The sequence below is a fragment of the Fundulus heteroclitus genome, unplaced genomic scaffold (assembly GCF_011125445.2).
Source record: "Fundulus heteroclitus isolate FHET01 unplaced genomic scaffold, MU-UCD_Fhet_4.1 scaffold_47, whole genome shotgun sequence".
Taxonomy (NCBI): Eukaryota; Metazoa; Chordata; class Actinopteri; order Cyprinodontiformes; family Fundulidae; genus Fundulus; species Fundulus heteroclitus.
The window spans coordinates 400,181-424,746 of record NW_023396890.1 but is presented as its reverse complement, the minus strand read 5'-3'; the positions used below and the strand labels follow the sequence as shown (position 1 = coordinate 424,746).

The following is a 24,566-nucleotide window of genomic DNA, read 5'->3' as shown; positions in this document are numbered from 1 at the left end:
TGTCCAAACACTGACAGGCCTTTGGAAAAAGGATTGACACCCTTTTTTTCACATTTTGTCACAGAAACCTGGATTTTATGCTGATTTTATGTGATTCACCAACACAAAGTTATGTTTGTGGAAGGAAAAGGATTAATCATTTTTAGCTTTCAAATCTTTTCTTCCTGATTCCTTTCCCCCAATTTTCAGTTTTCAAATCTTAGCACAGATTCCCAGCTGGGTTTAGGTTAGGGGTGGTAATAATTCAATATCAATATATATCGCGGTATAACTTTACTCAATCACAGTCTATGATTACAGCATTTGTCACTGACTGATGTTCCGGGTTTTATGTAATTTTATGCGGGGTTTTTTTAAGCAAATATTTCTAAAAGGTTATAGTGTAGGAGTTTTAGAAACATGGAAAAAATAATTGTCATACTTTTTTACAGGCATCTGTTGTGGGCATTCTTTGCCATCTTTCTGAGGCTTTTATTTTGTTTATATCGATATCATAATAATATCATATTGACAGAAACTTAGAAAGATATGGTGATATAAGTTTTGGACATATCGTCCGGCCCTAGTTTAGGTCTGGACTTTGACTGGGCCGTTTCAAACCAGAGCTTCCTAAACCTTTTTAAACAAGTTACCACCTTAGCAAACACCAGAATCTCCAGTTTTGTTTTTATTACACCATAAAAAATAAAATCCTTATTCATAAGACTTTATGATTGCTAGAATAATGCACTGTAGTAATGCTTTTTTATATTTGTACAAGGTGTGAAGACGGACATTTCTAGTTTAAAGTCTGTTTAGCTGAAATGTAACTTAAAGCTGGAATTTCATGGAAAATCAGTGTTTTTCTTGTTATCCTGTGGCTGAGAAATACAATGTTTCTCATTAAAATATTTCCAGGTTAAAGCTCTGCCTGCAGAGACAAATGAAACATATTAACATGTCTCTGTAGATAAAACTGGGAGTTCTTCAACTTTTCACTGTTGCACTTTTGATAAGTGTCTAAATCAAAGGTCAGCGTGCTTAATCAGCACATTTTCTGGCTGCTGGTACTTTGTGGGTCCCTCAGGTCCAGTCCCGGAGAACCACTGCCCTGCAACATTTGGATGCTTCACCTGAATCAGATGATTGACTCTGCAGAGCTGAACGCTGATGAGGGATTTCAGCCACTGGGTGCAGGTGTGATGGAGCAGGGATGCGTGGAAGTGTTGCAGGACGGTAGCTCCCTGGACTGGACCTGGACACCTCTGATCCCCCACAGCATGATGGTGCCACCACCGTGCTTCACCATGGAGATCATTTAAACTACGTAGTTTGATTTCTGCTAAAAAATTGTGTGCTACGATGTGTTGCTGCATCATGATGCAGAGTTTGTGGTTCAGAGGGGTGTGAATACTTTGAAAGCCACTGAATCGCCTGGATTTAGCATCTAACGAGGTGAATGTGATTGTTTTCGCTCGTTTCCATCAGGATGGCGGAGGTCAGGAAAAGAGAGGAGCTGCCTGAGGATGTCGGCTCAGACGACTGCCTGGCTTCATACACACACATCTACAGTCCAGACTTACTGAGGTGGGCGTCAGGAACGTGACGTTCGGATCTTTAGTCGAGATTTCCCTCGCGTCACTCAGACCGACTCTGTGTTTCCATCACCCTGCCTAAAGGAGACGGGACGTTGCTTTTTGTTTCAGAGATCAAGTGGCTTTCATCACAGGAGGCGGGTCTGGAATTGGACTTCGTATAGCCGAGATCTTCATGAGGTGAACGTCTGCTGGCGACACGCTGAACGCTTTGACAAATGCCAACGTTTTTGTTTTACTGCATTCTTAAACTCACAGTACATCCATCCATCGTCTACTCCAGCTCGTCCTTACATGGGGGAGGACGCCAGTCTATCACATTCATACCTAAGGAGAGTTTAGGGAGACCAATTAACCTAACAGTCGTGTTTTTGGACCGCTGGCGTACCCTGAGAGAACCCATACATGCACAGGGAGAACATGCATACTCCATGCAGAAAGACCCCAGAGCCAGGATTAGAACCCAGGACCTTATTGCTGCATAACCCCCCCAACTCCCCCAGTACGTCATCTTCTCCTATTTGTTGCTTCAATTCAATTAAATTCAATTAAATTTTATTTATATAGCGCCAAATCATGAAACATGTCATCTCAAGGCACTTTACAAAGTCAAGTTCAATCATATTATACAGATTGGGTCAGATTATACATATTGGTAAAAAATGTCCTATATAAGGAAACCAGTTGATTGCATCAAAGTCCCAACAAGCAGCATTCACTCCTGGGGAACCGTAGAGCCACAGGGAGAGTCGTCTGCATTGTACATGGCTTTGCTGCAATCCCTCATACTGAGCAAGCATGAAGCGACAGTGGGAAGAAAAACTCTCCATTAACAGGAAGGATAACCTCCGGCAGAACCGGGCTCAGTATGAACGGTCATCTGCCTCGACCGACTGGGGTTACAGAAGACAGAACAGAGACACAACAAGAGAGACAAAAAAGCACAGAAGCTCACATTGATCCAGTAATCTGTTCTACGTTAGATGGTAGTAGCGGGTGAGCCGTCTTCTCTGGATGATGTCACAGTTAACAGAACGCCAGACCAGGTGTACCTACTATGAAGAAAAAGAGAGAGAAGCAGAAAGTTAAAGCAGAAATGACAACACATAATGCATAATTGAGAAGCAGTAGGAGAACTCAGCAGAGTGAGAGAAATAGACCCTGATGTCCTCCAGCAGCCTAAGCCTATAGCAGCATAACTATAGAGGTAGCTCAGGGTAACATGAGCCACTCTGACTAGAAGCTTTGTCACAAAGGAAAGTTTTAAGATTAGTCTTAAAAGTAGACGGGGTGTCTGCCTCACGGACCAAAACTGGGAGTTGGTTCCACAGGAGAGGAGCCTGATAGCTAAAGGATCTGCCTCCCATTCTACTTTTAGAGACTCTAGGAACCACCAGCAGACCTGCAGTCTGAGAGCGAAGTGCTCTGTTAGGAACATACGGGGTAATCAGAGCTCTGATATATGATGGAGCTTGATTATTAAGGGCTTTATTCGTTAGAAGGAGAATTTTAACTAATGCTTCATTGTCTCGTTAATGTGTTATTTTCTTTCTTCTCACAGACACGGCTGTGATACTGTGATAGCCAGCAGGAATTTGGAGAAGCTCAAAGAGGTCTTTTTTTCTTTTTTACTCACGCAGTTCTGCCTGAGTATCACCCATGTGGCAAAGCGTTGTGTCAAACGTATGAAAACGTCTCTGCAGGCGGCGCTGAAGCTGTCGTCTGCGTCGGGGCGACGCTGCCTCCCGCTGCCTATCGACGTCCGGCAGCCAGCGAGCATCATGGCGGCTGTAGATGAGACGCTCCGAGAGTTTGGCCATCTGGACATCCTCATCAACAGTAGGTGTCTCTTCCTGCGCCCCGTTTCTGTGACACATCCCCGCTTAATTCACAAAGACGGAGACAATCTCAACGCAACGCAGCGAGCACCAAAGAGAGAGAGAAAATGAGAACAAATGTCACATCTAGAAAGGTTGTGTTTGCAACCTTTCTTACGCTGCGTGTCTTTATTACCTCTAGAGCAGGGGTGTCAAACTAATTTTGGTTTAGGGGCCGCATTCAGCTTAATCTGATCTCAAGAGGGCCACACGAGTAAACTCATTGCAAGATTAAATAGAACTAATAAATGTGGACTTGTTGTTGATTTTTATATTAAATGAATTTCACTTTTACACAATATATTATATATAACCTCAGCGTTTTTAAGAAAAGTATGTGCAATTTCAACAATACTTTTACTCAGTTAAACATTTACTTGTGCATTATGCATAAGAACTGATCACAGTGATTGTACAATGTTGAAAAACATTTATTCACATTTTTTGGAACTTAAAAACACTGTCCTGCATGACAAAATACATCAAACAAATAAAAATTAAGAAATAATTTAAAATCAGTTTTCCACATCTCAAGCTCAGTGCTACCATCTGCTGATTAAAACACAGCGCCCCTCGTGGACAATATAGGAACTGCATATTGTCAATTAAACGAGGTACATGTTTTTTTCAATAATTGTTTTTATCATTCTCTTCCTTTTATCTCCTCTTTCTTGCACCTTTTCTTTTTTCTTCTTGATCTTCCTTTCCTCTCCTACTTTCCCATTGTAGTGTCCATATCATTTGAGATATTCACCACATGAATCATAATAAAACTATTCACATTCATAAATCAAGCAGAGCACTATGGCAAAAGCAGTACTGCTCCACTTGTGAAAGTCAAATCTGATGAGCTCTTTTTGGCATTAAGAAAACAATTCTTATTGCCACATTGGCAGACAGGACACTGAAAAAAATATATATATTTTTTTTAATAATGATAATGCATTTAGCCACAGGGCCGGACTAAATTGTTCGGCGGGCCGGATTCGGCCCGCGGGCCGTATGTTTGACACCCCTGCTCTAGAGGCTGTTGCATCACCACAAGGTTATTGATTATCCGACAAAATCCAGACACCTCCATACATACTGGCTTTATAATAATAACACTGTAAAATGGGGGGAAACCTTTTATTTAGTTGACAAAATGTGAAGAAGTCCTTGTTTTTAAAGTCAAATCACAGCAACAGTCACTCCTTAACACTTTGTTTAAGCCTCCTATGCTGAAAGGAGAGCCCTTCATCCACGACTGTCTCCATTTTCTGTTATTTTGTTTCTAAAAAGTGAAAAACGTGCTGCGTCATTAACACTCGTTCCAGTTTTGGATCGTTGTCCTGCAGGAACGCCCCACCTTCACTTTTCTGGCAAAATGTCTGGAAGATAACCGGATATTATACTCTTAACATGGTTTCCAGGGCCCACGGCATCACAGATCCTCCACCGTGCATTTTCATATATTCTGCCTTTGTTTTATAACAACCCTGGCCCAGGACTGCTGATGAGGGTCCATGAACGTTTTAAAAAATCCCAAATGTTAAAATCTGTGTCGGTGGGACAGAAAAGTCTTTCCTGTGGAGATAATGGAGATAAAGTCCAGGGTTTATTGTGAAGTTTTTTAACAGTGAGTTTTGGACTTTTGTTTTATCTTCCTTACCGTCATGTCTTCATCACATCCAGCGTTGGTTTTGACGTTTTAACCTAGGGCTGGGCGATAATTCAATAATAGATTAATATTACAGTCACTACATCCTCGCAACCAATCACAACGCAGACCCAGGAATACTAAAGTGTTGAGTTTGAATTCAGTGTTTGTCTGTATCTAAATACAGGTTGCTAAGCAACAGCATAAAATGACCAGGGCTGCACTTAAAATACATGTTTTGAATCTGTTGATAATTAACGATACCATATGATTTCTATTGTATCGATATGCTTGTTTTTCTGTATCGTCCAGCTCTAGTTTAACCTGCAGATATGGGAAGGTTCAGATATTTAGTTCTGTCTAATTAAGATCAACATGCATGCATAACATGGATGATATGTTCTCTGGTCTTTCCCATTTTGCAGGCAAACATAAACCGCTGATTGTCTGGCCTTGTTTTTAAATCAGGCAAACAGGAAGTCAGAGTTTAGCCCTCAGAATGTCTCAAACACTCAGATCAACTTAACATCGTAAAAAATAAAATTCAAACTGCTTTAGTTACATTTATCGTTTAGCACTAATTGGGCCAATGGTGCATGAGTGAAATATTTCTTACTGTGGGATCTTTCCCACTGAATACATATAAACCTGAATCACTCATGGTGATCGGTGGCGCCAACAGCTGTGGACAGCATAGTAATAATAATTACGGTCGCTTTTAAAGTTTAATCAAACGTTTTCTGGCCGTTTTATTGTTCAAATGCACGACAACATGTGCTGACAGTAAAAGAAATGCTTTTTTTTTTTTTTTTACACAGATGCTGCTGGAAACTTCCTCTGCCCTGCTTCGGCACTCTCCTTTAACGCTTTTAAAACCGTTCTAGAGATAGACACCATGGGGACGTTCAACACCAGCAAGGTGGTTTATGAGAAGTGGTTCAAGGTACGTCTGCCTTCCTTCAAATGCCTCATTTTGATATTTATTCTGATAATTATTACAATTCAGAGTCAGAATTTGGTTCCCATGGGCCTCCTGAAGTTGCAACATTTCACTTAAGCACAATAAAATGTGTGAGATGTGCAGAGAAATCATCCGTTTCATCTCGATCAACCAGTTGGAAACTAAAATAACTGATCTTTGTCTGATCTGCAAACACAACGTGCTAACAATACAGACGACGCTGTCTGCTATTTTCAGTACCAAGGTGATTTAAAAGAGATTTAAAAGCTGTCCAAAAGGAAACTATCTACCGAATGTCGAAATGTGTGGTTTATTCAGGCTGTGAGCGCAAAGTTCTTAGCAGAAAGCTGCTCTGTTTAAACATGAAGGTAATGTCAGCTATATTTACGTAGCACCTTTAACACAGGTAGCTCTGGCCAAAGTGCTGTACACAAAATAACACACACATGGAATAAGAATGATTAAAAATAATATAAAAAAAATATATAAAAATAATAATTAAAGATGGTAAAAATAATCTGCTCAGCAGGTAAGTTAAGGTGAGGAGCGAGCTACAGTCTCCAGGATGTACACAAGCAGTCTGCTGTCTTAGCGATGCTCTACATGCTAATATAAGAAGCTAACCGCAGGTCAAAATGTCCGCTCTTTAACCATTTTGCTTTTGTTCTGAATTATTTGTAAAACCCCGTCGTCTCGGCTCCTGTTATTGATGTTTACTGTAATTCACAGCAGGTGAACTGGAAACAAATCCTCAGATACGGTTAAAACCAACACCTGCAGGTCAGAGCTCTACAAAAGCCTCTAAACTCTGCATCTGTCAAGGTTCCCCCCGACAAACAAACATAATAAAACATTTATGCTGTTGTTGCAAGAACTTATCAGTGCAGCATTTTACAACAGACTGAAGTTTTTGTCTGTCTGTCTCTTTTTGTTTTGTGTTTCTTCATTGGTAACTTTAGCAAAAGTTGCTACTAGATACAGCATGACTTTTTCTCATGTGGTCCAAGATTATCAAGTACAAAGTCCTCAAATATAATAGAAAATATATTAATAAAATTATTATTAATAAAACAACTGCTCCACAAAATATGAGCTTTCAATATTGAAATTAAACTAATTAGTCAGATCTTCTGTAGGAAAATGACGTTTAAATCTTAAACTTAAAACGGGTTTTGCACATTTTCCTTATTAAAAGATGGTCATTCAGTTTGAAAATGGCTTTGGGCTCAATTAAAATAAAAAGCAATTTATTTCTGTGCATTTTCAGCAATACGAACTGGAATTTGGTTGGACCTTTTTTTTTTTTTTTTAAAGCTTGCTGTATTTAGCCAATTTTAATAAATGAATTAGAAGCTGATTTTGGTGCCAATTGAGTAAAAGTCATTGGATAGATCTATTGTTTATACCCACTTATCCATGCAGGGTTGCTGGTGCTAATCTCCAGTAGTCATTCAACGAGGCGAGGGGTGCACCCTGAACAGGTTGATGTGGTTCTATTTACTGTAAAACTAAAGAGAATGTGGTTATTAAGAAAATAAATACTTTGTGTGGGATGTAACCTTTTTTAATTACTAAGATTTTAACATGATTAAAAATAGTCTCCATCTGCATCAGCCACCTACGCTGATTGGCTGAATCCTTCTTGAACTGCAGCCTCTATCACTGCTGCGCTAAAGGCTAATGAAGAACTTTCTGCACGGCGTCCTCCATGTTTGTCTCCCTCCTCACCAACAGGCGGCAGTGCCGAGCCGTTGTTCGATGCTTCGCCCCCACTAGGTCGGTACCACTGAGCTATATAATACACTGGAGTGCTGATTTAGCTGAAAAACTGAAGTCACTGGCCGCCATCTTGCTACTCCCTACTCTCACAGAATCCCACAGGATTTGGTTGCAACAACAAGCAGTTTTCTGGCTGAGTGAAAACGTTTCACAGGTAATTCTACAGTCAGTGGATGTACTAACACTATCAACTACTAGGAAATTAGGTGCTGAAATATTTTACATGTTATTCATATTAAATATATATATATATGTATATATAAATATGTGTATATGTATATATGTGTATATATATATATATATGTATACACATATGAAAATATATGTTTTTGTATATTGTTATTTATATATTTAGAAATGTTATATGTATATATTTAAATAAATAAAATGCTAAATATTTCAGCACATGACTCACATGTATATGGCATTTGACATTTTAAAAGTTTTAAGCCCCCCTGAACATGAGAAAATCCTCGTTATTCGATGCTGTAGCGCACATATTCCCTAGTTACTGGAGGAAAATAGGGAGTACCAATATGGCGGCTGGTGGCTTCAAAGCGACTCGTTCTAACAGCAGCTATTAGCACTCCAGTGTATAATATAGCTCAGTGCATCTGGGCCAGGGGTCTGCAACCTGTGGCTCTTTGTACCTTCCACAGCGGCTCTTAATGACTTTGACTACAAATTATACTTTTATTATAGTATTTAAATGTAATACATTTCTTGGAATAATTGCTTTTAATTTTCACAAAAGAATTATGCTAAAAGTGCCAGTAATATTTAATTTTAAATCAATAATTTTTCATTATGTTAGAAACTATGATTTTTTTTTTTTACATCATTATCCACAAATATCACCATCCCGTCCATCCTCTTTTTTTTAAACCTCAAAATAGACAGAAAAGGGCGTTTCTTTAACGATGACAACATATTTCCTACAATAGATCTTTATCACAAATAAGAACTTGTCTTTTTTTCAAAAGGCCAGGCAACATTTGCGGCTCTGAACAAGTTTATTTCAAATAAATAATATATAGCTCAGTGGTCGGTACTGGAAGGTCTTTGCACTTTGGAAGCTGAGGTTAACGAACGCCGTCGGTTTTGTATGCAGGATCACGGAGGCAACATAGTCAACATTTCTGCCACGCTTGCGTACCGAGGACAGGCCCTGCAGGTGCATGCTGGCTCTGCTAAAGCAGCTAATGGTGAGCACGTTGCTTTATCTATTTTTTTTTTTTAATTCTCTCTGTTGATGTGAAAGTAATAAATGGATGTTGCTTCCCCTGTGGCTTAGATGCCATGACGAAGCATCTGGCTGTAGAGTGGGGGCCCAGCGGGGTGAGGGTCAACGCTGTGGCCCCAGGACCGATCTCTGGCACTGAGGGTTTCCGCAGGCTTGGTAAAAAGAAATTAACTTTATATACATTTTAATGAAAAACACCAAGTTTTTAAGGCCAATGCATGAAATTTAACATGTATAACGTGAAGGGATGCAATCGGCGGCTTTAATTTCTGCATTAAATACCCAGGAGGTTCTGGTGCCGAGGCTGCAGGTTCCTTCCAGTCCATTCCTTTGCAGCGAGCTGGCAACAAGACGGAGATGGCCCACTGCACGCTCTTCCTGGCCAGCCGGGCGTCCTCCTACATGACCGGGGCCGTCCTGGTGGCGGACGGCGGGGCGTGGTTGACCTCGCCCAACGACGTCTCGGCGCTGTTGGGTATAGCCTCCTCTAAATCCGCTAAGCTCTGAGCAGGAGCTCTCCTGTCCTCCTCCTGACCAGGTGTGTAGGAGGAGGCACAGCTTGAGATCCACACGGAGAAACCGTACGACGGATAACACCGCCTCTGATTTAATGTCTGATCCACAGCCAGTCTGAATCACAGACATATATACGTAGACGCGTCATAGGGCGCTGGTTCGCGCGTCAACGTCACCGCCATATTGTATGTAGCAGAAAAAAGTTGAGTTCTGTTATTGTGAATGTATTCTGGCTGATTTCACTACTTGTATCTGCCTTCTACATATATATAGAAGGCAGATACAAGATATATATATATATATATATATATATAGATATATATATATATATATATATATATATATATCTAATATATATATATATAATAGTATATATATATATGTAGGATATATATATAGTATATATAATATATATATATATGTAATATATATATATATATGTATGTATATATATCTATATATATATATATTCTATATGTGTGTGTGTGTGTGTGGTATGTGTTATGAATATAAGGATCGATTTTGTTAAATGTAAACATTGTGGTTTTCATTATTTCATTAAACCGTGTCACATGTGAACCTTTAGGACAGACTTTTTTGGGGGAGTATTAAACAGGTAAAATTAATAATATGATAAAAAAAAGTCCTAGGTCAGTAAAGTAAAAAAAAAAAAAATGACAAAGCAAAAAAACACAAAAGTGATAATGTTATTAGAATTATGAGAATTAAGAGGGAACATTTCCAGAAAAGTCACAGTTTGCAGAATTATTTCACTCCTGGAGTAATAGGGCCAGGTTAGATTATTTTAATTATTTTTATTCTTTACGGGAATAAATTCAGGAGAATGAAGCTAAAGGGATACGAAAATAAACTTGTTATACTACAAAAATAAAAAATATTACGAATACAAAGTATATTCAGAGATTAAAGTCCCTCTGATACTGTTTAAGTGACTGAGTAACTGCAGATTTGCCACATTTAAGATGGCGGACGCTCTGACGCATCGCAGCATAGGCAGAACCCGCCCAACGACGCGTCTACGTATATAATGTCTATGGTCTGAATACTTAATAATGAGGCGTATTGTTTTCCCCCACAGGTTACTGGTCACCTGAACAGAGGAAGGACAAGTGATCGGGAAAAATCAGGACCTTTCTAAAGCAACGATGCAGTTTACGAACAATGGTGGAGGTTTATTATGCACACTGGTGCCTTTGGTGTGTGTTGCTAGGAGTCTAGTAGATGCACAAATAAACCATATACATGTGATCTATAAGTAAAGGAACAATTCATCTAATTGTGAATGAATAGTTTAACCATTCCAGTGGTCAGTACGGTCATAAATTTCCCTACCGTCCTGTTTTTTATTCCAAGTCTTTGTACTCACCAATAAAAACCTTTCTAATCAGCTTTTACTTTTTGTTTCCATTCCTGTCAGATTATAACTGAAACTCATTGCAAATCCTTTTTTCTCAAATTGAAGGTGGTAAATGATAAAAAAGCACCATATGTATATTTGAAATTATTTGAAGCGTGAATTTAATTTAAATGAAGCGATGGAAGAGGTGAGATCATTCTTTCTCCTAAAAACATTACTTTGCAATGGATGATAAAGAGGTTTTAATAAAACTTAACATCTTGAAAACCCAGCCGAATTTTACCTAATTTAAATTGTGTTGCACTTTTCTTCTGCTGCTATGTTATAGGAAAAGTGCTGGAGAAAAATAAGGAGAAATAAGACAAGAAATTCCTCTATAGTCCCACAATAGGAAACTTTGGGTGTGACAAGACGGTAACACAGAATAATTAGTAATGAAGAAAAGAACAAGCTGGTCTAATCTGAAGTTGGTTCTAAATTAACGGCAACAGTAAAAAGTAAAAACCAAATACCAGATTAAATATTGCACAATTATTGATAATATGGCATCCAAAAAAGATTAAATATTCAAGTTAAACAGTGCCTACAGCCTATTTACTGAACTCATCAAGCAGTATGCAAGATAGTGCAGTATTTATGAAAATAGGGTGTAATATAAAACCGATCATTTTACTTTCAGTCTTTGTTCAATCTTGAAGCCTGCGAAGAGCTTTAAAAGCGTTAATTTTATGGTAACAATGAGCTAAAACTAAGAAGATTCAGTTGTATTAATGAGGTGCAGTACTGCTGACCACCAGAAGGGGGTGCTAGAATGCTGTAAATCCCTCCAAATAAATGTTGATTTAATTTAGTTTCTTTTTTATCATCGTTATATTTCTAATATTTACTGGTGAGGTTCATTTATAACAATAATGACCAATCAAAGCTGAATAAACAATCAGTTTAGTTAAAGACTTGTTGAGCGCCTTAATATCCAACCTCATTGTGATCTTTATGCTGAGGTCTGGGCATCCTTTCTAAAGATACTATCCAATTGAGTACTTCTTAATTAATGCTGGCATTATAAGCAGCTGAGTAATTAAGAGTTTTACTGCAAGATTTCCCCAAATTCTTTTTCAAAACAGCATATTCTGCTTTAAGCATTTACGAGTTGTGACGTCACAATAGGCAACAGAATCAAGCTGATCAGCTGTTAATGAACCTCATGGCTGATGAGTGACTTTTTGACAGATTTCTGGTCCAGATTCTGAATTAATATCGATGGGTTTAACGTCGTGATGAAAGCTACAATGGACAGTGAGGCTGAGCCTAGTAAGGATGACATTCATCAGCTTCGGAACTTTTGTTATGAGTCTGTTAATTTATATTGTTTGAGTTTTTCTATCTGTTTGGTTTTCTTTTTTGTCACAGATAAAATGAGTAATGGCTGTTTTCTACTTGTTTTACCTTTTAAGTAGTAACATTTTTCTCAGTAAATTCTCTGATGAACACAATGAACACCTCACAGCCTACAATGCTGGTTAACAGCAAAACCTTCCTTCTTTTCTTTACATATTACAAAAAAAAAAACATGTCTATTATTGGTTTTCCTGAAATCCATGCAGCGTGTTCATATACAGTTCAAAGGTCTTGCAGCGTTCATAGAAAAGATCAATAAGGATTTTGATCAAAGCAACAAGAAAAATCCAAGTGAATGTATTTTCACTCACAAACCAGTCAGTATCTAAACCACAGTATTTTTTTTTTTTTTTTTTTTTGCTTTTGTCAAAGGATTTAATGCACTGTAGAGGTAAATGATCATCCTAATTATGAAAAATGGAATTGATTGTATATTGTTATCTGAAAACATTATTGCTCTCTATCCTGTCTGATCATTTGTCCTTCACTGCAAAAAGGGAACTAAAAGTAAGTAAAATTTTCTTGAAATTGTTTTATTTTTCCTTTATTTGAGCAGCTAAATAACACTATTCGGCAATGGGATGAGTATATTTACCCCTAAAATAAGATAATTAGACATCCTGCATTCGAAATAAGATGATGGAGATAATTTTTTCTTATTTTAAGTGCAAAACTCTTATTCCATTGGCAAATAGTCTTATTTAGCTGCTCAAATCAAGGAAAAATACAAAACTTTCAAGAACATTTTACTTATTTTGAGTTCCCTTTTTGCAGCGTGATGTTGCCAGAGCCACGTGTGATTGGATGTTTGTTTTAGGGAGGGTATCTTTGGTCTGTTTTCACATAGAAAAGCAAAACTGACCGTCACACATGGCTACGCAGGGAACAAACTAGCTAGAGTGAAATCAACGGGATTTCCAGCAAATTTACAGGCAGTTTCCGACACGTACAAACACAGCTGCTGTGTCCTGTTGGATGAGAAACTCAAAGCCTGCTCCAGATGTTTCTGCAAAATGAATCACAATCTGATGCACTGTAAAAAAAAAAAAGTAGACACATGGTTGTAGTTTTCAAGAATAAATTTCAAAAATTGTGCCAAACTGGGTCAAAAGCGCATATAAATAGTAGGGCTCTGTCTGGATTTTTATCAATCTAAACATGCTTACCTTTTCAATTGCTTGTTTTGTGGACACCAAACAGATGCAACCAAGATGTTGTAGTTACAATTTATTGTGTTTATTTCCTTCTTTACAGCAAAGGTAAGACGTTTTGTACGTAAACATTATTTTTTTAGGTGAAATTTTTTTTTTTTGGCATTTGAATTTACTCAGGCCCAGAATAATTTACTCTCAAAATTTCACACCCACATCATCCTCCAGGCGCTTTATGTTAGTTTATAACAAGATTAGCAGTTTAGGCATTGTACAATTTGTGAAATGCCTTATCAAGTATCAATATGCATTTTAAATACACCCTTTGGCTTAAGAGCTTAATTTAAATGATCACATTTCATAAGGCAGCTAAAAAAATCCCATTATATTTGTAGAGGTTATTTGGCCTTCAAGTACTTATATATTACTTAAATATTTTATTTCTGATTTAGCACGTGAAACTACCTTCAACTCCTCCAGGTACGTGAGAAATGGCCTCCAAGCATTTGTGAATGTTCTCATTGAACACGTTCTTAAAGATCTGAGTCTTTCCATGTGTATCACCGATATCATATCAGGTGACACCACACCTGAAAGGAGGGGATTTCCATTATTTAAAGATTAGTCCTTCAGCAAAAAAAAAAAAAAAAAAAAACATTCCTAGTGCCAGAGGCTGCTGTATAAATGCAGGGAGGTCCTTGATTGTCTTTGAAATGCCAAAAATGGTGAGTCCTGCATCCGGAGGCTTCTTAGAGTACCTGTCAAATATCTTACACCAAAACTCGTTAATAAAGAGCAGACCCAAAAAGCGGGAGATAATATGCCAGCAGGTGCTTTAAACCTGTCACAAATTGGTGAGACAGAGCGGTAGATTTTATGCAACCTGACTTTAGAATAATACGGACCAGGGGGGTCACCAACCTTTTTAAAGTCTGAGAGCTGCTTCACTGGTACAGAGTCACACGAAGAGCTACCTGTTACTGATCTTTGAACTAAAAAGTCAGAGTTCACCTTAACTTTATGTAAAATAAACACATTTGTCATGCTTTGTTATAGATATTGTCATTTTTACATCTATATGAATGGAAATGTGAGTAAATAGGAAGAGTAAAGGAACAAAATAAAGTTTTAAATGCAGCTCACAGGTGGATTTTGCTTTTTTTTTTTCAAGAGCAGGCTTGAGGACGCTACATTCTTCACTGCATGTGCCCTCTTATTTACTTATTTTTTTGTTTACCTCAATGTCATGTTTGTCTGTGTACTTAGATTGATAGAATGCGTCTTGTCTTCACCGTGGGATAGTGAGAAGCGTAATTTCGATCTCTTTGTATGTCTGGAGCATGTGAAGAAATTGACAATAAAGTTGACTTGACTTGACATGTTGGTGACCCCGGATGTAGACAATGGACAATCTTAAACTGCATAATCGGGTGTCTTCTATTTACTGAGCAAGAGCACACGTTCCACACAGATCCAGACAACAGGTATCCTTTATTTCAGTGGTGTCAAACTAATTTCTATATGGGGCTAATTTGGCATCATGAAGTCATTAAAAGGGCCGCTTGCATGTGTAGAGACGATACTTTTCATTTCATAATTTCATTCCAGTTCACACAGTAGTATTGAAAAATGCACAGTAACATAAAAGTAGCACTCTTAGGCCCAGTTTATACAGTTTATCTGCAAAAAAAGGTGATATTGGGGTGAGCTACACTTACAGGAGGCACAGTTTTAGCCACTTTATACACTATAAAAGGATATATGCCTTTTTTTTGGCTCTCGAGGGCCAGATAATTTACCTTGAAGGGCCAGATTTGGCCCGCGGGCCTTGAGTTTGACACCTGTGCCTTATTTTAACCGTACATTAAGGCAATCATCCAACAGGTACACAGCTTTAGAAATCAGGTCCCTGGAGAGCATTAAGGACTTTGAAAAGCTCATGTTCTGCTGGAAGATGTTCAAAATGTCTGATTTCTGATCTGAATGTAATGTCTAACTTGTAGATAACGAAATTTTCGGCCTAGGAGCTGAACAGTTCGGACACCCCTGTTTTACAACGACTCTCTACATCAATTCTGTCACTTAATCTTTTTTATTTTATTTATTTATTTACATTAAATGTTTCTCAGTTATTTAAATCTCAAAAACCCCACGCCTCAGTTAAACACCAGACGTGAATAAGTCCCCCGTGGAAAGATGCTGTGAACCCACTCGCACTGCGGGGTGTTTTGTGCGCCTGCGTCATACGTCATCGATGAGTGTATGCGGCTGGAGGAGGAGGAGGAGGAGAGGAGGAGGAGGAGAGGAGAGGAGGAGGCGCTGGTGATGCTGATGCGAGAGCTCTCGGTGTCTGCGATCAACATCGGTGGACAGAACCCCGCATGATGGAGCTCCGCGGCCTCGGCTGGACATCCTTCTAGTTCTGCTTGTTTCTACTTCCTGTCCTGAAACCGGCAGCCGGCGACGCGGAGGACGACGCCGCGATCCGCGGAGGAAATAACGGTTTCCACTCGTCACTCTCCCGGCCTGTCCGCACAGGTGGACCGACGTCGTGAAGAAGAAGGAGGGGGAGAAGGAGGAGGGAAACGGAGACATAACGTTGGATTAAAACCCAAAACAGCTCCGGAACAACAAAACTGCTGTTTTTTTCTGTTGGGTTTAAAACGGGCGGATGTGTTTATGGCGTTAGCTGCTAGCGGCTAATTTCTGTAGCTAGTCGGCTAGCAGCCGCCTCGACCAATGGCGGCGGAGGATTAGCTGCGGGGAGGAGGAGTTAGCGGCGGCGGCCCGGCGTTAAACCCGTGCGGGGCCTCCTTCCCGCTCCCCGTGGAGCTTTAAACCCGGCGGCTGGAAGTCGTTTGGTGCTCCGAGGTTTGACGTTAGTTTCTGCCCCAGAGCCAGACGCCTGTGCTGGCCGCGGTGAGAGCATGCCGGGGCCGACGAGCAGCGGCCAGCCCGCCGCGACACAGAAGCCCGAACGCGGCTCCTGGTTGAAGGTAACGCCGTAGAGGTGTGGACGCTGGTTTTTATCACACCTGCTGCCGCTAATTAACGCTTTATTGGAAAGAATCACGTTGTTTTATTTTTATTGACATATATATATATATATTTGGTGAGGCGTAACTGATTATTAAAGGGAACTCAGACAGACTGACTGGAGAACCAGCGAGGTGAATGTTGCGATCATGGCGGCGACGCTGAAGAGCCGCGTCCCGACCGCCGCGGTCAGATAGGCGCTTCCGGGCATGGAGCCCACCGTGGTGTCGGGGCCCCTGGGGCTCGCTCCGTGGGAGCCAGAGCAGCCTTTCCCGCTGGGCTTTCAGACGGTGGGTCCGGACGGCGGGGGGGCGCTCGGTCCCAACAAGGCCGGACATGCAAGCCTGGACTTCAGGAAAGGAGAGCAGGAGCAGCCCGCGGAGCCGCCGGGGGCCCTGGGGGGCCTCCTGGCCGGACAGCCTGCCATCTCCCAGGCCAACGCTTACCTGCAAGGCTTGACTTTCAAAGACACGTTTGACGGACTGGATGAGCTCAGCGACAGCGCTCTGTCGTGGCTCTTCTCCCCGGCTTTGACCGAGGCCATGGGGAAGCCACCAGGACCGGCTCCCCCTGCCGGGAGCTCAAACGGCCCCGGCGTTCAGGGGGACCTGCCCTCCTCTCCTTCCAGTATCTCCAGGAGGAGCTCTGGACCCGGGGAGGAGGAGCCGTTCCTGCTGGTGGACCTGTCGGATGGACCTCCCGGTCTCGCCCAGGCCGGTGGGGGGGAGCCGGCAGACCCGCCTCCCTCGCCCAGCCGGACCGCCTCGTCACCTGAAACCAGAGAAACCAGAGATCAGGTGACCTGTGCGGCGGTAACCAGGTGTGCCGCTGAGCAGAGTCCACCTGAGAGCCGCCTCAGCACACCGGGCCTGGACTGTGGAGCACCCCTGGTTCTGTTGGACTCGCCGGTTCCGGACGGTGTCGCCCCGGCTGATGTGCCGATCGCTCCTTCGCAGGACAACGGGTCGCTGGCTTTGGGTCCGTGGAGGCTGACGGTGGAGGAAGAGGAAGATGCCTGCCTTCACGACGGACCCGCCGGTGACCCCCCGGGTGGCGGTTCTGTGGACTTGATGGAGAACCAGAACTGTTCTGTTGCTAAAACCGAGTCCAGCCAGCGGGAGATGGCGTTGGACCTGTGCCCGGCTGCTGAGGACGTCCGAGACGAAGACTCCTGGGACTCAGAGGAGCAGGAGGCGGTAAAAGGAGGAGAGGAGAGGCCGACGGACCCTAACCCGCCCGGGGAACCCGACTCGGGGGGTCGGTCCCCCCAGGCCCCCCTGTCCGGGGTGGGGGGGCAGGCTGTAGACACCAGACCAGAGGACGCCTCTCCGCTGAAGGCCGTGTTCGACGCTTTGGACCAGGACGGAGACGGCTTCGTCCGGATCGAGGAGTTCATGGCGTTCGCGGCGGCCTACGGGGCCGATCAGGTGAGACGGCCGTGGTTCAACGCCGTTTGTCTTCCCAGGGGCCGCTGAGCCAAGCGTGTGGAGTGGAACCCCACAGAAAACCGTCCTGGGCTCCATTTGGTGCCGATTTCCCTGAGCGAGTCTGACTCTGCTGCAAGAAGCCCGTTAGTTTTAGCTTTTAGACCCAAAGGTGCATTCAAAAGGTTTCTTTTAAATAAAAACTATCATGGTAATCATGTTTTTTAGCTGCAGTGGAGCAGTTTGGTGACTTTTTATCTTTCTGGGATCTGAGTTCCTGTTCAGATAAATCTGCTGAGCGTATGTTGCTCATTGATTCAGTCCTCTGGTTGGGGATAAACTCTTGTGACGAGGATTCAAATCCTTCTTTTCTCCCGTTTCTTCCCCTCCTCAGCAGACCAAATTCATCTTTATGGCTCCAAATCTTTCACTGAATTAAAAACCTACGTTTTTAATTTAAGGGTTTTATCTGCGGATGTAAGTGGAGACGGGTCACCTGATCCTCGGTTTCATTTCCTGATCTGCTGGCTTTATTTACAGTAATCAGGCATGTTTTTAGCATTAAACAAATTTATGGAATCAATCTTCAAACTCCATTTAAAGTTGTTTCTTTTTAAAGAACATATTCAAATCCTTTATTTACATGTTTTTGTATTTTTAGCTACCAGTTTCAGTCCACTACTTGATTTTTTTTTCTTTTCTTTTTTTATTTAACGTCAAACGTCCAGTTTTCAGAAATATCCTTTTCAGCTTATCGGCGTTTCCCTTCAACCGTAACAAACCCAAACATCAGAGCGTTCACTTGTTGTTTTTCAGCCTTTTTGTCACGAGGGGTTGATTATTTCTATTCGCCTGGACAGCATCACACTGCTGAGAGATTATAAAACTGATTTTTAACATATTAACAAAAAAGAAAGTTATGGAGTTAGTTGACGTATGAAACTCGCTTTAGTGTCTTAGAATCATGATAAAAATGGTTAGAATTTAAACTAAAGGATATTTTACGTTTGTAAACTCAGGATCTTCCATGGCTGACACGTAAAATGCTGATTAGCCTTCCTGTTATTCTCAGAAAGTGCTGCTCTCTCTCATCCTGACGTGTTGACAAGCTTAGATTTCAAACAGCTTTATGCATTTTAAAGGCGAATGTTTCCTCTGACCTCATTTTTAAACACCTGTTGCTAAAAAGTTAAGTTTTGTCTCCTTAAGTCGGCGTGGTTAGCGTAGCGGGGAATGACCGACGCTGATCTCTGACCCGCCAGCCTCTGGTGAGACGGCTGAGGGTGAAAGTCGTCACATGATCTCTGGTCATTTCTGACCTCGCCTTGTTTCACACAGTCCCCCGCTAATGCTTTGGCTCCCCTGTTACGACTGAACAGGACTAATGGGACGTTTTCCTCCTTGATGAAAAATAAATAAAGGGATTAAAAAGTCTTGCGTTTAAAGCACAGACACACTAGTCTTGTGAAATTCTGGAATCCTGCGTAGCGTCTCGTCATGCAATCAGCGTCTGAAATTAATTTCCTAATCAGAATCAGAGTCAGACATACTTTAATAATCCCAGAGGGAAATTACTTAAATTACTAATTCACCAAATTGGCCGATAGACGTAAAAACCAATCAGCCAAGCGTATTTATTTATTTATTTTTTTTAACCGGCCAAATTAATTCTGACTGACTACTAAAGATCTCCACGTAATCCCGCTACGTAATTAGCCTGAGCTAAACGCTAGCTGTTAGCAAACGGACTGTTGTTCACATGTGTTTGTGAGCGTTTGTTGTCATACGAGCTGACAGCAGAGGAACATAAAGAAGCATCCACCTAAATAAAGACTGAAAAACATGATTTATGTGGTATAAACGTTTACCCGCCATGCGGCAGATAGCTAGCCCTCTAAAATTTACTCGCCAAAGGGAAAATTTACTCTCATTTGGCGCCTGGCGACTACAGGTGACCCTGTAGAGACGATGGAGGCGTCATTTATGCTGAGCCGTTCTCCTGTTGGCTGGCAGCTGGAAATGTTATCTTTTATCTCTCTGACAGGGAAATTCTCCGGCAGCAGGCAGCTATTCATCCAGTATTTGCATGAATTTCCGCTGGTTCTGTTAAGCTAAACATGCAAATGGTTCCCCCAGAACTGGGCTCAGGGTGTGATGTGCTGGGGAACACTGCAAAGATGGATCTAAAAATACGTAAAATGTTCTTATAGTTACTGTATTTGTCCTTGATTTGAGAATGTAAAATGGATTATCTGCCAATGGAATGAGTATTTTTACCCCTAAAATAAGATAATTAGATATAATGCACTTGAAATAAGATGATAGAGATGAATTGTTCTTATTTTAAGTGCAAAAAATCTTATTCCATTGGCAAATAGTCTTATTTACCTGCTCAAATCAAGTACAAATACACTCATTTTAAGAACATTTCACTTATTTCTAGTTCTGTTTTTGCAGTGAACGATAGGAGATATTTCTGCTCACGCAAACTTAACACTCTGAGATGTTTGCTGTGAACGTGATGGTCGTCTTGGCTGCTGAAGTCTGGTTTGGCTTTTCTCAAACAAACCGTGGATGTGAGCTAAAGTTTAACTCGGTTTTTGACTCGTTTCTCGTTTAGCTCGGTTTAGATGTTTTCTGTCTGGTCTGAGCCGGGAAGAGCTGCACAGTCAACATTAACTACCTTCTGTCCATCTGAAAGGCTTTTTTTTTCCTGAGCTCAACATTTTTGTGACAACCTCCTGATGCTGACGTGCCCCGGGGGGGGTTATCCTGCAGCTTTCCTCTTTATTAGTCAATTTATGTTGAAAAGAGTCCAGTTTCTCCCTCGTTTTGACCCCAATTCTTCACAAAAGCCAGCGAGCTGCATTGTGGCGGTGTCTGCCTTTGATTCGACCCCCCCCCCCCCCCCCCCCCTTCACCTCTAATCCACCCTGGAATGTCCCACAATCACAAACATATTCTCCCCGGGTTATTTAGACTTCTCCTCTGCCAAAGCGTTTAGCTTCTTTTTGAGTCTTTTTCTTCCAGCCTCACAGCCGTTTCCTCCAACCTTCTGATTATAGTTGTGAGCTTTTAGTGTCGGAGCTAATTAGAAATCCCCTCCCGCTTCAGGTCGCCCCCCCCCCCCCTGGCGAGGTTCAGCGAAGCAGCAGCGGTCGGTGTGGAGGCGCTCAGGCGTGCCCCGGCACCCATTACACACAAATAGAGGAAACAGAAAAACCACGAAGCCTTTGCTGCTCCTCCAACCAGCAGAACCCACCGCTTCCTTCAAGCTCAGCTCTCAGCCGTGTAAAACCGCTATTCTGTGACGCTCACAGCGAAACCCGAAATAAAACCGACATTTAAAGTTCCCTTCTACACGACCTTCGATGGCAGAATGTAACTATAGGTCAGAGGACTGAAACATGTGGTAAAATGGCTTTATTAACAGAAAAGCTGCAGTTCTCCCTGCTACTAGCGCTGAAATAATACACCAAAGGCTTTTGTTGGTGATATTCCAGCTTTAAAATGTGAAGTTTATACATTTTAAACCATTAAACGTCGATCTAGAGCAATTCTAGGTAAACAGGCTTGTTGTGTTTTTGCTGTCCAGAGAGAGTAAGTCAGGCTGTCTGCTCCGGTAGCTGAGCGGCTGGGCGGTCCAGCGTGTTTCCAGAACCAGGGTAGTTCTTTAGGGGTTTAAACCAATCATTTTACAACATTTTTACATATTTATGTTGCTGTCCAACAGAAAAGCACCTCAGCCTTCCCAGGATCGTCGATTCTGTCGATCCTGAATCCATTTCTAGGTTTAAAGAAACGAAGGTTTGCTCCAGACGTTTGCATCGCGGTGACATGATGTGAGTCCTCTGGGACAGAACCGTTGGTTATGGGTTTTAATGCTGAAAAATATAAATTTTTCACTACCGGCTCTTCTCTCCCCTGCAGTCAGGACTCACACTACAAAAACAGAACTAAAAATAAGTAAAAAATGTCTTGAAATGAGTGTATTTGTCTTTGATTGGAGCAGGTAAATAAGATTATCTGCCAATGGAAAGAGTCATTTTACCCCTCAAATAAGATAATTAGATATATAATGCACTTGAAATAAGTTGATGGAGATGAGTTCTTCCTATTTTAAGTGCAAAAATCTTATGCCATTGGCAGATTATCTTATTTACCTGCTCAAATAAAGTACAAATATACTAATTTCAAGAAAATTTTAACTTGTTTTTAGTTAAGTTTAGTCTGTTTTTGCAGTGCAGGATCAGAGAGATCGGGTCTACAGCGGCAGTACGAGGCTTTTACACCTCCCGGAACCGCGTGGCGCCGGTTTTAATCGGGTTCTGGACGTAGGTCCATGTTTCTAGACGGCAGGAAGATCCACGTTACGACCCGGTTTCTGGTCCAAGTTCAGCTTTGTGTGTGCTTAAAAAAACCAGTGGCTCGTTTAAACTAAAGAAAAATACATTCATGGACGTATTCAGAGAAATAATCTTTGAATTGAAAGGTTTAATTTTATAGTTCTGATGTAAAGTCAGTCAGGGGACAGAAATTAATTCATGTTAATCATGAAAATCTGATCCCTACAGTAGGGCTGGGCGATATGGATTAAAAAATAAATCTCCGATTTTATCATACCAAATCCGATTAATCGATTTTTTTTTTTTTTTTTCCTCCTTTTTGTTTCATAAAAATAAAGAAATTATTTTAAAACCTTGCTTTTATGTCAAGCATTTCATCAGGGAGTTGACCTGAATTCCAAGTGCAACTAAAAACAAGCTGTGAAACATGCTTGTAAAACAAGATGGCAGCCGTGCCATTATAAACAATGAAAATATAACAAAACATTTGCTGCTAGTGGTATTACACATTGAGCTAAGAACAGGCTTCACTGCACTTGTGGACTTCAAACTAAGTTAAAAAAAAGTAAATAAGTAAATGAAGTACCTCGTATTATGGTAAAGAAAAGTTTCTACTTAACAATATTTTGACAATATATTTGCCTAAACATATATTCAGCATCACATGCTGTTCTCTTCATGGAAACCCAATGAGTGTATTGGCTAAATAAAATTCAGATTTTCCAAAAATTAAATCTTAAAGATTTGTAAATTCGAAATTAATTGATTAAATCGATTTATCGCTCAGCCCTACCCTACAGTTTTAAAGTAGCTTAAACACAAAACGTATGTTTGAGTTTCTCCAGCTGTGCTTCTGGCAGGTGAAGCCAGCCGGCCCGGTTCTGGTGGGACCCGGTACCACTGCAGTCACTTTAATAACCGGGCTTCTATATTCAGGTGGCTTAAAGCGGTTCTGTTTAGCGTCCGGTGTGTTCGGGGGCTGACCCGGTACCAGTGGAACCGCTCGCTGCTAATTAGAACGGATCACAGGAGCGTTTCTGGGTCGGAACACGATGAATCAGAACCTGAAGGCTAAATGAGAACCAGCTGCTTCAGAACCGTTCACCAGAACCCAGCCGGGCCCAGAACATCCGACCCAGATGCCAGTTGTCGGCTCAGCCCTGCTTTTTATCGCTGATATGAAGCAAAGAGGAAAATCCTTTAACCCCGCGGCGGTTAGCAGGTACGGCTTCCCGGGGCGTCTGGGGGATTTAATTCCACGCTGCGTGTGAAAAGCCAGCGACGGGATCGGTTGCCAGGATACTGGAGGAGAGATGTAGGTGCGCTTATGTAAGCCGTCGCTGCAGCGCCTCATCTTATCAATGTGGAGCCATTTTTTAACTCCAGTAACTGCAGTTTCTGTGCAGCTTTGCTGGTATTTTAAAAAACGTCTAACAGCCGTTTTCTTGTCCCGATGTCGCCAGTTTAAAGCCGGCGCCCTTTGAACCCATTTAAACACGTTTGTTTTAATATAAAATCACCGTTGGACCCAATTCAGTGAAGGTAAACGCCAGGAATCAGCAGATGTTGACGTTCTTCTGGAGGTCAGCGGCGTTTTTATTGGCGACTTTCTGCTCCGTAGTCAGAATAAACTGCCGTCTAAGTGAAACGTGTAAATGATGAACTCTTTATGGTTTAACACGGCCTGTAGTCATGGAGAAAAACTGTCTTCTTTTTCCGTTCAACGTAATTTCTCATGGAAGTCACAATCCAAACTCTACTGGTTTCTCATTTGCACAATTTCCCAAAAAAGACTCACACTTACATCACTTGTTACATCATCCTAAAACGGCTCCACAGAGCAGAACCTGTGTGGGATTCTGCTGCTGCGTTGGTGAAAATACTGATTATAAATCTATTTTTCTCGTTCAGGTGAAGGATCTAAAATGTAAATCTTTCTTTTTTCTCATTCAGGTGAAGGATCTAAAATGTAAATCTTTATTTTTTCTCATTCAGGTGAAGGATCTAAAATGTAAATCTTTCTTTTTCTCATTCAGGTGAAGGGTCTAAAATGTAAATCTTTATTTTTTCTCATTCAGGTGAAGGATCTAACAAAGTTTCTGGATCCCAGCGGTCTCGGGGTCATCAGCTTTGAGGACTTCCACCGAGGAATCTCTGCAATTAGCAATGGAGGTGAGCTACGTTCCCTGAGATCTCATCTAGAATATTATTATTATTATTATTATTATTATTATTATTATTATT

General features: G+C 41.2%; 2 protein-coding genes across 4 annotated transcripts in view; both read left to right on the top strand.

Moving 5' to 3' along the window:
- The first annotated feature begins 1,435 nt into the window (after nucleotides 1-1,435).
- decr2 (2,4-dienoyl CoA reductase 2, peroxisomal) lies at nucleotides 1,436-11,004 on the top strand. Of its 3 annotated transcripts, none has more exons than XM_036132113.1 (9): nucleotides 1,436-1,566; nucleotides 1,686-1,754; nucleotides 3,136-3,187; nucleotides 3,278-3,413; nucleotides 5,909-6,033; nucleotides 8,942-9,035; nucleotides 9,125-9,229; nucleotides 9,360-9,548; nucleotides 10,689-11,004. In XM_036132113.1, the coding sequence occupies exons 1-9, from the start codon at nucleotides 1,469-1,471 to the stop codon at nucleotides 10,721-10,723; spliced, it is 903 nt and encodes a 300-aa protein (XP_035988006.1). In that variant the 5' UTR covers nucleotides 1,436-1,468; the 3' UTR covers nucleotides 10,724-11,004. The 3 variants fall into 3 exon arrangements, with proteins under 3 accessions (XP_035988006.1, XP_035988007.1, XP_035988008.1); XM_036132114.1 differs by having other exon boundaries at nucleotides 9,360-9,598; XM_036132115.1 differs by having other exon boundaries at nucleotides 9,360-9,611.
- Nucleotides 11,005-15,807: 4,803 nt separating this feature from the next.
- rab11fip3 (RAB11 family interacting protein 3 (class II)) overlaps nucleotides 15,808-24,566 on the top strand; it is a gene marked incomplete in the record, with an annotated part of 30,204 nt that continues 21,445 nt past the window's right edge. Inside the window, 2 exon segments of the mRNA XM_036132126.1 lie at nucleotides 15,808-17,979; nucleotides 24,401-24,494. Coding sequence (XP_035988019.1) covers nucleotides 16,762-17,979; nucleotides 24,401-24,494 — 1,312 coding nt within the window.